Raw genomic sequence first — 14,390 nt, 5'->3', positions numbered from 1 at the left:
AACACTCTCAGAATGCACCTGGGTAGCTCTAATCCCCAGATGCATAATGCTGAGGAGGGGAAACTGGTCCTGAGTTTGGCCTACCTCATGGCTCGGTAGAGGCAAGCCCCTTGTGCCTTCTGATCAAGCCTTCGGCATAGGATGACCTACCTCCAAAGCACTCTCCTACTTGCACTGGTCCCAAGGTACCTGTTGCCCTGCCCTTACCTTTTTAGACTTTACCTTAGGGGGACTGTAAGGTTTGATGGGACTTACTCAGAGATTATACAATACGGGAGGCTCTCATGGATCTGAGCTGACCTGGGAGCAACTGGCGATGGTGCTGGTGGGCAGGCCAATGGAAGGGGCCCAGGCTACATCTCGAACCCAGTCACTGTGCGCTTCTAGCTTCTGTTCCTCCTTCCACTGGCCGTCTTCCTCCTCCCTAACAGGAGAGACAAAAGGGGGAATGCAGCAGTAGGTAGCAGCCCAGCTGTGTTTCCCACACCTCCACTGTACCCCCACCCTGTGGGCTCTGCAGGGGCCAAAAAGCTATTCCATCTTTCTGATTTCATTCATTAACCTTGCAGATTTTTACTCAGTTCCCCAGCTATAAAGGACTCTTCCAAGAAATGCTCTGTTCCCCCATAGCCAATGGCTCCTGCAGCTGGGAATTAGGTGAAGAATTAAAGTGTTTGAGCAAGGCCAAGTTGTTTTTAAAGGGTGTCCTCTGACATACTAAAAACAGTATTCTATGGGCAGGATGGGAAAAGGTGATCCTGTTTCTTGGGAACTGTGGCTGAGTCACAGTAGGTAGTAGGGTAGGTAGTAGGTAAGAAGTGTCCCCTTGGGCATAAGTCCAGCAACCCCACTTACTTCCACAGTTTGATGAGGTTGTCACAGCCACCTGATGCAAACTTCTTGATGTAGTTGGGCTTCTGCCCTGATGGCTGGTCTATTAGGCTTCCAGGTACAACAGCAGGGGCCCAACTGACGGCATTGCAGCCAATCTGTAAAGAGGGGGGTTGGGGTGACTGCCCTTTTGCCTTGCGACAGAGCACTGCTTCTGCAGACCCAAAGCTGCAGTGTATTTCCCCTTCAAGTCTTGGGACAGGATTATGTAGGACAGCTGTTTTGATGAATTAAGGCTTAGCTCTTCAAGGACTCCTACCAGTGCATGTATTTTTCAGCAAAATATGTTTAAAGTAGGAGTTAGGGACTCCCAGGAATTTAAGAAACAGAACATTTTCAAAAACATGAAGGGAGGCAAAGTTTAATGAATTACTCTAAAGCACTCCCGTAACCACTACCAGTTCAAGATTATCAAGTTGCTACTTACCCAAGAAGGCCTGTCATCATGTCCCACCTGAATCATAGCCCTTCCTCCTCGGTACTATTTTCCTGACTTCTGATTCCTTCGTTTTTCTCTATAGTTTTGTCACCCTTAGGTAGTTTTGCATCCTTAGGTACTTCAGTTTAGTCTTGCCATTTAAACTGTTTTAAGTCTTTTTACATCTCATTATTTACAGATTCCCCCTCTGTTTCCGCCCCCCCCCCGCCCCTTACAAATTTTTTTGTTGAAGAAGGCCAGTCTCTGACCTACAGACTCTCAGGCTGATTTGCTATTTCATACTCAGACCTCTGAATTCCTTTGAGTTACTGAAAATTGTCAGATGGATCCCAGACTGGATCAGACTCAAGTCTGACCCCTTTGTTAAGACTACAGGCAGTAAAGTATTCTTTCACTGGGAGGCAGATAATATCAGGTTGTCTTTTTATGTTGATAGCACCTGTCAACAATTTATGCCTCTTCTAAGTCACTGGACATTACAAAATGGTGATACTGCATTCCTTTCTTTGTTATTATATATAATAATCTAGACAGAGAAATTCCACTTATTAATATTTGGCTCCCCATAGGTACAGGTCAGGGAGGAAAGACAGGATAAATGCTTCACACTTTAAGAACCAAGACCCTGGGAACATGACCAAGCTGAAGGCAGATGCTTAACTGACTGAGCCACCCAGGTGCCCCTGATCCACTCTCTTACGTATCATTATGAACTCATGGATTTAAGTTATTTGTTGAATTTCAGTCCACTGCAATTATTTTCATTAGAAATTTCTGACACCTAAACTGCAGTGTGTATTCAAACTGGCTCCTTCAATAATGCTGGTATGTCAAAGTATGTCTTTGATCATTTCTGCTGGATATGACAAAATGTTCCAGGCTCATCTTGTACGTATTCGGCCTCAGACCTAAGATTAGCCACTTCCTCAAGAATTAGGGTATCTTGAGGGTGTTACACACACACACACACACACACTTATTTATTTATTTAGCGCATGCAAGTGGGGCAAGAGGGAGAGAGAGAATCTCAAACAGACTCTGCTGAGCACAGAGCCCGATGTAGGGCTCAATCTCACCACCGTGAGATCATGACCTGAACTGAAATCAAGACTCTTGATGCTAACCAACTGGGCCACCCAATGTGCTGTGCCCACTTTTTGATCAGTGGTCTGCTACCTTAACAGAGCATATGGCAGGTATATCCTATACTCTGCCTATAACCCTCATTTAGTCTTAGTTCTCTACAGTTAACTGTATTTGATATCTTCCTACTCATTTTGTTGTCTGAAGCTTATTCTCTAGCAGATACCTCAGGAATGGCTAATGGAAACAACAGTCCTTGAGTTCCTGCAGAGCAGTAACAGTCTATGTTCTTTCTACTCCAAAATTAAATTTCTAAGAACAGCTTTGAGGCATTACTAACATTCACTGCTCATAAACTACAAAATCTGATGGGCTCTGACACATGTAGGTATACCCTGTGAAACTACCACTACAATCACGATAACAAACATGTCTCAAAGTGCTAAAAGAAAAAAACTTCCAGCCAAGAATACTCTACTAAGAGAAGTTATTCAGAATTGGAGAGTTTTCCAGACAAGCAAACGCTAACGGAACTCATGACCACTAAAGTTTGCCTTATAAGAAATGCTAAAGGGTCATCTGTAAGTTGAAAAGAAAGGGCTTGTTAGTAACAAGAAAACACATGGAAGTCGAAAACTCACCAGTTGAGGTAAATATAAAGTAAAGGTATTGGATCAATCACACATCAAGCTACTATGAAGGTCAGAAGACAAAAGTGGTAAAAACAATTATAACTGGGGTGCCTGGGTGGCTCAGTCGTTAGGCGTCTGCCTTTGGCTCAGGTCATGATCCCAGGGTCCTGGGACTGAGCCCCGCACTGGGCTCCCTGCTTGGCGGGAAGTCTACTTCTTCCTCTCCCACTCCCCCTACCTGTGTTCCCTCTCTCACTGTGTCTCTATCAAATAAATAAATAAGATCTTTAAAAAACAAAAACCAAAACAACTTTAACTACAATAATTAGTTAAGATACACAAGATAAAAGATGCAAAATTTGACCTCAGAAAAGTAAAATGTGGGTGGAGGGTAAAAATGCATTCATGCAGAAGTTATTATCAACTTCAAAGAGACTGTTATAAATATGTTATAAAGAAAGGTAAGCCTCCCGGTAATCATAAAGCAAGGATACAACTAAAGAAAGTCATCAAACCATAAAAAAATTTAAAAAGGAACAGAAATGAACTACAAAGCAGTCAGAGAACAATTAATAAAAATGGCATTAAGTACATACTATCAATAATTATTTTAAATGTAAATGGTTTAAATGCTCCAATCAAAAGACAAAGGATGACTGGATGAAAAAAACAAGACCCATCTATATGCTGCCTAGAAGAGATTCACTTCACACATAAAGACAAACTAAAGGAATTAGAGTATGATATTCCATGCAAATGGAGGGGGGAAAAAAAAGCTGGGGGGTAGCAGTGGTTAGGTCAGATTTTTTTTTTTTTTAAAAGCTCCATGCACAGTGAGGAGCAATGTGGGGCTTGAACTCACGATCCTGAGATCAAGACATGAGCTGGGGGCGCCTGGGTGGCTCAGTGGGTTAAAGCCTCTGCCTTCGGCTCGGGTCATGATCCCGGGGTCTTGGGATCGAGCCCCACATCGGGCTCTCTGCTCAGCAGGGAGACTGCTTCCCTTCCTCTCTCTCTGCCTACTCTCTGCCTACTTGTGATCTCTGTCTGTCAAATAAATAAATAAAATCTTTAAAAAAAAAAAATCTTTAAAAAAAAAAAAAAAAAAGACATGAGCTGATCAAGAGTTGGGTGCTTAACTGACTGAGCCACCCAGGCACCCTAAGAATAGACTTTAAAACAAAGACTATAGGAAGAGACAAAAAAGGGCATTACATCATGATAAAGGGATTAATTTTAAAAAGTTGAAAAAATATAAACACACGGAGACTAAACAACATGCTACTAACCAGCCAATGGGTCAATGAAGAAATCAAAGAAGAAATAAAGATACCTGGTGAAAAATGAAAATGGAAACACAATGGTTCACAATCTGTGGAATACAGCAAAAGGAATTCTAAGAGGGAAATTTACTGTGATACAGGTCTACCTTGAGAAACAAGAAAAACTTCAATCTAACCTTACATCTAAAGGAACTAGAAAAACAACAACAGAGCCCAAAAGTAGTACAAGGAAGGAAATAATAAAGATCAGAAAAGAAATAGAGACTGAAACAAGAAAAAAGATCAGTGAAAGAGTGCTGTCTTCCAAAAGACAAAAAAAATTGATAAATCTTTGGCCAGACTCATCAAGGCAGGACTCAAATCAAATAAAAAATGAAAATGGAGAAGTTACAACCTACACCATGGAAATACACAGGATTATGAGACTACTATGAAAAGTTATATGCCAACAAATTCAACCACCTAAAGAAATGAATTCCTAGAAACACACTGTGTTCCAAAACTTAATGAAGAAACAAAATCTGAACAGACCGGTTACTAGTAATGAAACTGAATTGGTAATCAAAAGACTTCAACAAAAGTCCAGGACTAGATGGCTTCATGGGTGAATTCTACCAAACACTTATTTTTTATTTAAAAAAAGATTTTAAGTAATGTCTACACCCAATGTGGGGTTCAAACTCACAACCCCGAGATCAAGAGTTGCATGCTCCACTCAGGTGACTCTCTACCAAGCATTTAAAGAATGAACACCTGCCTCCTCAAACTATTCCAAAAATAAAAAAAAGGAATGAATTCTTCCAAATTCATTCTGTGGGGCCAACATTACCCTGAAGAACTCTGGCAACTCGACCCCCAAATAAATCATCTGATTAAAAATGGGGAGAGGTGGATGTCTGGGTGGCTCAGTTGGTTAAGCGTCTGCCTCTGGCTCAGGTCATGATCCCAGGGTCCTGGGATCAAGTTCCACACTGGGGCTCCTTGCTTAGCATGGAGCCTGCTTCTCCCTCTGCCTCCTGTTCCCCCTGCTTGTACACTCTCTTTGACAAATAAATAAAATCTTTTAAAAAAAAAATGGGCAAAGGACCTGAATACACATTTTCCCAAAGACATACTGATGATGAACAGACACATGAAAAGATGCTCAGCATCCCTAACCAAATGCAAATCAAAACCACAATGAGGTGTCACCTCACACCAGTCAGAATGATAGTATCAAAAAGACAAGAAATAACAAGTGTTGCTGAGTACATGGGGGAAAAAGGGAACCCTCATGAACCGCTGGTGGGAGTGTAAATTGGTATAGCCATTATGGAAAACAGTATGGAGGTTCCTCAAAAAATTAAGAATAGATATACCAAATGATCCAGCAATTCCACTTCTGGGTATTTATCCAAAGAAAATAAAAACACTAATTCAGTATCTGCACCCCTATGTTCCCTGCACATTATTTATAATAGCTAAGACATGGAAACAACCTAAGTGCCCACTGATGGAAGAATAAAAAAAGAAAATGTGGTACATACACACACACGCAGGAATATTATTCAACCACAAATAATGACATTGTGCCATCTGCAACAACATGGACACCCCCTTTCCAAAGATTTTACCTGAGATAGAAAGAGAGAGGGAGGGAGGGAGGGAAAAAGAGAGAGAGAGAAAATGCGCGTTCGTGTGCATGCACGAGCAGTGGGGAGGGCAAAGGGAGAAGGAGAAGCAGACTCCCCGCTAAGGAGGGAGCCCAATGCAGGACTCGATCCCAGGATCCTGGATCCTGATGGAGCCCAAGGCAGACACTTAACCAAATGAGCTACCCTGGCACCTCAACATGGATGGACCTTGAGGGCAGTATGCTAAATAAAATAAGTCGAGAAAGACAAATACCGTATGATCTCACTTATATGTGGAACCTTAAAAGAAAAAGGAAGAACAGAAAAAACTCCATGCTTTTAGACATAAAGAAGAGACAGGTGGTTGCTGGAGGTGGGGGGTGAGGGGTGGGGTAAATGAGTAAAAGGAGTCAAAAGATACAAACTTCAGGTATAGAATAAATCACAGGGGTGTGATATACAGCTTGGTGACTACAGTTAATACTATTATTGCCTATCTGAAAGCTGCTAGGAAAGCACATCTTAAAAGTCCTTATTACAAGGAAAAACTTTTTTTGGATAACTGTACACAGTGACAGAGGTTAACTAGACTTACTGTGGTGATCATTTTGCAATGGATATAAATACTGAATCGTTACTTATATATCTGAATGAATGTATGTCACTCATACCTCAATAAAAAAAAAGAGGTGATAAAAATATTTTAATGAAAATCAAATGAAAAATAAACATATCCATCACTCCTTAAGTTTCCTCTAGTCCTGTTCCCGATGCCTCCTCTGGCCCTGCTTTACCCCAAACTTAGTTGATCTGCTGTCACTACAGTTTGCTTTTCCTAGAATTTTAGAGAATTGGAATTCATAATAGGTGCTTTTGGTCTGATTTTTTCATTCTGTATAAGTATTTTAAAATTCCTTCTTCTTATGTGTTATCAGTAGTCATTTCTTTTCATTGCCAAGAGCATTTCTATATTATGGACAAACCACAATGTGGTCCATTCACTTGCTGATAAAAATGTAGATTATTTCCAGTTTGGCTTTTAAAGCTGCTGTGATCTTTTGTGTGAACTTGAAAGTCAGTTTTGCTAGTTATATATCCTTGGCCCACAAATTTTCCTTGAGTATTGTAAATTTGTTCTTTTTCTATGCATGGATCACTGCTGTTGAGAAGTCTGATGAAAGTCTAATACATGTGGCTTTTTCCCCCTAGATGACCAAAGAATTTTGTTTTAAGGCCAGTAATTTTACTAAAATTATGTCTTTTCTGCTGGTGATTCTGGGTTGATATATACACACACACATATATTTAGTTATTCTATTTCTGAAGTAGGCTCCAAGCCCAACACGAGGCTCGAACTCATGACCCTGAGATCAAGAGTCACACGCTCTACTGAGTCAGCCAGGCCCCCTTCTGGGTTGATATTCTTAAGTGCAGGGCATGCTCTCTCAAAATGCAATTTCAAATATTGTTTTATAATTTTAAGATAGTTTTCTTTAGTTTTTAGCATTTGTTCTTTTTTCTTTTTCAGGAATTCCTCATATTCATGTTTCTTCTTCGCCTGTCTTCATTTTCTCAAACTCTTTACATATCTTTATTTTTTGGATTTTAAAAAATTTCCTCTTTCCGGGGTTGCTTGGGTGGCTCAGTCACTTAAGCAACTGCCTTCAGCTCAGGACATGATCCCAGCCAGGGTCCTGGGATCAAGCACCGTGTTGGGCTCCCTGCTCAGTGGGGAGTCTGCTTCTCCCTCTCCCTTTCCCCCTGCTTGTGCTCTCTCTCTCAAATAAAAATCTTAAAAAAACCCAAACTCCTCTTTTTACAACTTATTTCTCTTAAGGCATTATCTGTTGCATTTATTTGTTCTTATATTCCTTCTAATTTAGTCTTTATTTCTGAAATGATTTTTTACTCCTAATTCTTTCCTAAATTCTGTCACCTCATTTTCGAGTTTTTCTAATTTTGACTTATGGTATTTTTTTCACATCTTGTAATATTTAAAAAAGGTTTCTTAGCTTCATTTCAAATAGTGGGTACAGCTGGTTCTGTTTTGTGGGCATGTCTTCTTTCACTGCTTCTCAAGATGTTATTCTGTGTATTCTTTTTTCTAATTTTAAGTTTGTAATTTTAGTTAGTTAACATACAGTATTTAGTTTCAGGTATACGACAGAGTGATTCCGCACTTCCATACATCAACCAGTGCTCATCATGCACTTCCTAATCCCCACTGTCTATTTCACCCATTCCCCACCTCCCTCCTGGACAATTTTTTCCCCCCTAAGAAACATCTTTAAAACCTTCAGAAAACTAAGGAATCTGGTTAAGGTTAAAGCTCCTAAAAATTTCTAATGTACATTATATACATTGAGAAGAGTGTAAATTACTCAAATATTTTAATAGCCTGATTACTTCACCCCCTCTTAAATTAGAAACTTTTGAAGTAACCTGCTGCCCACCAGCCTCTAAACCAGTTTCTATATTTTCTTCCTTTTTTTGTAAGTCAAACTTTATGTGATTTCGCCTCAAATACTCTTGTTACCTTTTTTTTTTTTTAAGATTTTATTTATTTATGTGAGAGAGAGACAGTGAGAGAGAACATGAGATGGGAGAAGGTCAGAGAGAGAAGCAGACTCCCCATGGAGTTGGGAGCCTGATGCAGGACTTGATCCCAGGAATCCGGGATCATGACCTGAGCCGAAGGCAGTCGCTTAACCAACTGAGCCACCCAGGTGCCCTCTTCTGTTACTTTTATTTGAAATTAGTTTTCCTGACAAAGTGAGGTTCAACAATGCCTTTCAAGGTAAGAAGTTTTTGTTAATGTATGTGTTGACAAATGTGACAACTTGCTTTCAGGATTTCTTGGCTCTGTTCCCCTCCCTGACTTTGGTCTATATTCTCTTTCCTTTTTCTGTGTCTCCCTCCTGCTTCCTGTTGATTTCACTCCCAGTTTCTCCTCACAAGAGGCCCTGTCATGGAAGGGAGACTTAGTGGGTTACCAGGGTCAGATCTCTAAAAGACCCCCCCTTTTTTTTTTAAGATTTTATTTACTTATTTGACAGACAGAGATCACAAGTAGGCAGAGAGGCAGACAGAGAGAGGAGAAAGCAGACTCCCTGTAGAGCAGAGAGCCAGATTCGGGGCTCGATCCCAGAACCCTGGGATCATGACCTGAGCTGAAGGCAGAGGCTTTAACCCACTGAGCCACCCAGGTGCCCCATCTACAAGACCCTTTAATCCTTCTTAGGCTGGGCAGCTTGCACTCACCTGGTATAATATAGTACAAAACCCCTCCTGGTGAGTTCTCCAAATATAATATAGATAGCCAGTAAGCATGTGAAAATGTGCCCAACATTAGTCATTAAAGAAATGTAAAAATTGAAGCCGTATTGAAGTACTACTTCACAAATACCTGAATGGCTAGAACGACAACAAAAAAGATATTAAGAGTTGGCAAGGATGTGGAGAAACTGAAACCCTTATACATTGCTGGAAGCCATGTGAAATGGTACAGTTAACTTGGAAAAGTTTAGTAGTACCTCAAAAAGTTAGAGACTTTCCATCTGACTTAGTAATATTTTTTTAAAAAGATTTTATTTATTTATTTAAAAGAGAGAGAGAGAGCATGAGCAAGGGGGAGGAGGCAGAAGGAGAGGGAGAAGCAGATCCTCTGCTGAGTGGGGACCCTAATGTGGGGCTTGATCCCAGGAACTTGAGATCATGACCTGAGCCCAAGGCAGATGCTTAACCGACTGAACCACCCAGGCGTCCCTGACTTAGTAATTCCACTCCAAGGTATATACCCAAGAAAATGAAAAACATACGTTCACAGGGGCGCCGGGGTGGCTCAGTCGTTAAGCATCTGCCTTCGGCTCAGGTCAGGATCCCAGGGTCCCAGGATCGAGCCTCATATCGGGCTCCCTGCTCTATGGGTAGCCTGCTTCTCCCTCTCCCACTTCCCCTGCTTGTGTTCCCTCCCTTGCTGTCTCTCTCTGTGTCAAATAAACAAATGAATAAAATCTTAAAAAACAAACAAACATATGCTCACATAAATACATGAATCTTCGTAGCAGCATTATTCATAATGGCTGGAGATGTCCATTAACTTACAAATGGCTCAACAAAATATGTAAATTCACACGTTAGACTATCATACAGCCATAAAAATGTATAAAGTACTAATACATACTATGACATGAAGCCTGAAAACATGTTAAGTGAAAGAAGCCAGTCACAAAAGGCCATATACAGGCATACTTCATTCAAGTGTGCTTCACTTCACTGAACTTCAGTTACTCTTTTACAGACTGAAGGTGTGTGGCAACCCTGTGTCAAACATGCCTATTGATGCCATTTTCCCAACAGCATTTACTTACTTTGTCTCTGTCACATTTTGTTAATTCTCACAATATTTCAAGTTTTTTCATTATTATATTCATTATATGGTGATCAGCAATCTTTATGTTACTAGTGCAATTGTTTTGGGCTGCCATAAATTATGCCCATATAAAATGGCAAGCTTATTTGATAAATGTTGTGTGTTCTGACTGCTCCACTGACTGACTGTTTCCCCATCTCTCGCCCTCTCCTTCAGTCTCCCTATTCCCTAAAACACAATATTGAAATTAGGCCAATTAATAACCCTACAATGGGCTCTCAGTGTTCAATAAAAGGAAGAGAACCACATCTCTCACTTTAAATCAAAAGCTAGAAATGATTTAGCTTAGCGATAAAGATATGTCATAAGCTGAGACAGACCAAAAAAGCAGGCCTCTTGCATCGAACAACCAAGTCGTGAATGCAAAGGAAAAGTTCTTGAGAGAAATGAAAAGCGCTATTCCAGTGAACACACAAATGATAAGAAAGTCTAACAACCTGAATGCTGATATGGAGGTTTTTTAGAGGTCTGAAGAGAAGATACTACCAGCCACAACATTCTCTTAGAGCTAAGGAGAGCAAGGTCCTAACTCTGTCATTCTGTGAAGGCAAAGAGAGGTGTGGAAGCTGCAGAAGAGAAGTGTGAAGCTGGCAGAGGTGGTTCACGAGGGTGAAGGAGAGAAGCCGTCTCTGTGACATAAAAGAGCAAGTGAAGCAGCCAGTGTTGGTGCAGAAGCTGCAGCAAGTACTCCAGGAGATCTGGTGAGATCATGAATGAAGGCGGCTGCACTAAACAACAGATTTTCAACATAGATGAAACAGACTTCTAGTGGAAGATGCCATCTACGACTTGCCTGACTTTAAAGCTTCAAAGGACAGACTGACTCTCTTGTTAGGGACTAATGCAGCTGGCGACGTGAAGTTGAAGCCAGTGCTCATTTACCATGCAGAAAATCCTAGGGCCCTTAAGAATTATGCTATATTGGGGCGCCTGGGTGGCTCAGTGGGTTAAGCCTCTGCCTTCGGCTCAGGTCATGATCCCAGGGTGCTGGGATTGAGCCCCACGTGGGGCTCTCTGCTCAGCAGGGAGCCTCCCCCGCAACCCACCCCCCCGCTGCCTGCCTCTCTGCCTACTTGTGATCTCTGTCAAATAAATAAATAAATCTTAAAAAAAAAAAAGGGGGGGGGCGCCTGGGTGGCTCAGTGGGTTAAAGCCTCTGCCTCCGGCTCAGGTCATGATCCCAGGGTCCTGGGATCGAGCCCCGCATCGGGCTCTCTGCTCAGCTGGGAGCCTGCTTCCTCCTCTCTCTCTGCCTACTTGTAATGTCTGTCTGTCAGATAAATAAATAAATAATCTTAAAAAAAAAAAAAAGAATTATGCTGTATCTACTCTGCCTGTGCTCTATAAATGGAACAACGAAGCCTCAATGGTGGCACATCTGTTTACAACGTGGTTTACTGAGTATTTTAAGCCCACTGCTGAGACCTGCTGCTCAAAGATTCCTTTAAACTGTTACTGCTCATGGACAATGCACCTCTTGGTCACCCAAGAGCTCTGATGGAGATGTACGAGATTAATGTCATTTTCATGCCAGCTAACACGACATGCACTCAGCAATTTCCATGGATTAAGGAGTAATTTCTACTCTTAAGTCTTATTATTTGTTATTATAATTATGGTTATAACTGCCATAGTGATTCCTCTGATGGATCTGGGCAAAGTAAAGTGAAACCTTCTGGAAAGGATTCACCATACCAGATGCCATTAAGAACACACCCTCATGGATGACTCCCAAGGGGTTCAAGACTTCAGGGGAGGAAATAAGTAACTATGGATGGGGTGCAAAAGGAACCGGAATTAGAAGTGGAGCCTGAAGACGTGCCTGAACTGCTGCGATCTCATGATCAAACTGTGACAAGATGAGCAATTGCTTCTTATCAATGAGCAAAGAAAGTAGTTTCTTGAGATGCAATCTACTCCTGCTAAAGATGCTGCAAAGATTGTTGAAATGACAACAAAAGATTTAAAATCTGACATACATTTCAGTCAACAAAGCAGCAGCAGGGTTTGGGAGGACCAACTCCCATTTTGAAAGTTCTAGTGTGGGTAAAATGCTATCAAACAGCATTGTATACTACAGAGAAATTGTGAAAGGAAGAGCCAACTGATGTGGGAAATCGCAGCGCTGTCTTATTTTAAGAAATTACCACTGCAGCCTTCAAAAGCCATGATCAGTCAGCAGCCAAACACTGAGGCAAGACCCTCTGCCAGCAAAACAGTATTGTAAGTCGATGACCACTCAGATAATTCTTGGTATTTTTCAGCCATAACGTAAATTTTAATTAAGGCATGTACACTATTTTTTAGACCCAATGCTATTACTGCATTAACAGACTATAAGACTCTATGACTATAAGACTACAAAACGGTGTAAATGTAACTTTTATATGCACTGGGAAACCAAAAAATTCCTCTGACTCCCTTCATTTCAGTGGTCTGGAACCAACCCCACAATAGCTCTAAGGTATGCCTGTGTTATAGGATCTCACTCAGAGGAAATGTCCTGAATAGGCAAATCCATACAGATAGAAAGTAAATTAGTGGCTACATAGGTAGGCGGTAAGATAGAGAGTGACTGCTTATGAGGATTCTTTTTGGGGTGTTGAAAAGTTCTGAAAATGAGCAGTTGATAGTTGCATAACTTTGTGAATATACTAAACCCTACAGAATTGTATACTTTAAAAAGCGTGAATTTTATGTAAGTCAATTGTGTATCAAAAAAAAAAAAAGGTTAAAAAACAAAAGAAACCCCCAATCTTTTCCTAGTTTCAGCTGCTGTTCTTAAACTGGCCAGCTACGGGACACCTGGGTGGCTCAGTTGGTTAATTTAAGCATAGGCCTTCAGCTCAGTCATGATCTCAGGGTCCTGGGATTGAGTCCCGCATTGGGCCCCTTGCTCAGCAGGGAGCCTGCTTCTCCCTCTGCCTGCCTCTCTCTCTCTCTGGTAGATAGATAAGTAAAAACTTAACAAAACGAAACATTGCCCAGCTATGCTTTCCAGTGACGCCTCGCTGGCTATTTTGGCAGTACTCCCCTTCTCAAGTCTGTTAGAAAGCACCCCGTTGCTCCCTCCTGCTCAGATACCATTACAATGCAACCTTGTGGTTTTTCCTCGTTTATTCCTCTCTGCTTCTATTTTGGAGTTTGTGCAGATATCTTGTTACCTAGTTTTGCTGTAAATGTTTCTGAGGTTTTGGCTGTGCTATCTAGCTGCTCTGATGGTTTTTACGGAGATGAGGAAAGATTGAAAAGCTGTGATGCCATTCCCCAAAATCTTCCCAGAACCCTCTCAGCCTATTCACTTTTGCAAGTTAGTCAGCAGATGGGAATCTGAGTGGATCCCCTGAATTTGAGAAACTCACAAGTATAGTGTCAAGCATGGGAGCTACTAAGTTTCCATCTGGGTAGGTTTCAGAAGTATTTGGGGCCACCAAAGCTGGAAGTGTTGTCCAGTAAGAAAGCACACAGATTCTGAATTCTAACGCCGGTATAGGACCTTATCTAAGTTATTTACTTTTTCTGAACCTCATCTGTCTCATCATAAAATGGAAATAGGACTACTTACCTTGCAAGTCTGTACATTTCATAGTTTTTTCTTTCATTTATAGATATTTGTGAGGATTACATGACACACAGTGGGGGCTCAAGTACTCTGAGATATTCCCGCACCATCTATGGTGCTTTCTTGACTATTTCAATATCTAATGACTGTAAGTACAAGGAACTGTATTCCTATGATGCCCTTTATAACACCACTCAGTTCTAGGGGGGCCCAATGACCACTGCAAGCATGTCAACTTGAGATGCCCACAGCAAAAGTAGAAGGGAGACAGGCTGCTGCTGCCACCCTGCTAAGGCCCCGACCCTCTCCGACTTGGGCGCCTTCAAGGAGGAACCTGTGCCAATTCCCTGCCCTGGGCTAAATGAGGCGGCCTCCCTGAATGCAGTGTCTGTCTGGCTTCAGAGCTAAAGAGGCTTGAAACTGACCCTCCAAGCATGTCTGAGCATCAGTCCCTC

General features: G+C 41.4%; 1 protein-coding gene across 2 annotated transcripts in view; it reads right to left on the bottom strand.

Annotated features, from left to right (window-relative positions):
* SEC13 (SEC13 homolog, nuclear pore and COPII coat complex component) overlaps positions 1-14,390 on the bottom strand; it is a 38,458-nt gene that overhangs the window by 9,671 nt on the left and 14,397 nt on the right. For both annotated transcript variants that reach the window (XM_080801870.1, XM_080801869.1), the window contains exons 6-7: positions 856-989; positions 301-424 (exon numbers count right to left, since the gene is read on the bottom strand). In XM_080801870.1, coding sequence (XP_080657996.1) covers positions 301-424; positions 856-989 — 258 coding nt within the window. The remainder of the gene's footprint in view (positions 1-300; positions 425-855; positions 990-14,390) is intronic.

Source organism: Martes martes, assembly GCF_963455335.1.
Source record: "Martes martes genome assembly, chromosome: 1".
NCBI classification, from domain to species: domain Eukaryota; kingdom Metazoa; phylum Chordata; class Mammalia; order Carnivora; family Mustelidae; genus Martes; species Martes martes.
This window is presented reverse-complemented; position numbering and strand designations above follow the sequence as displayed.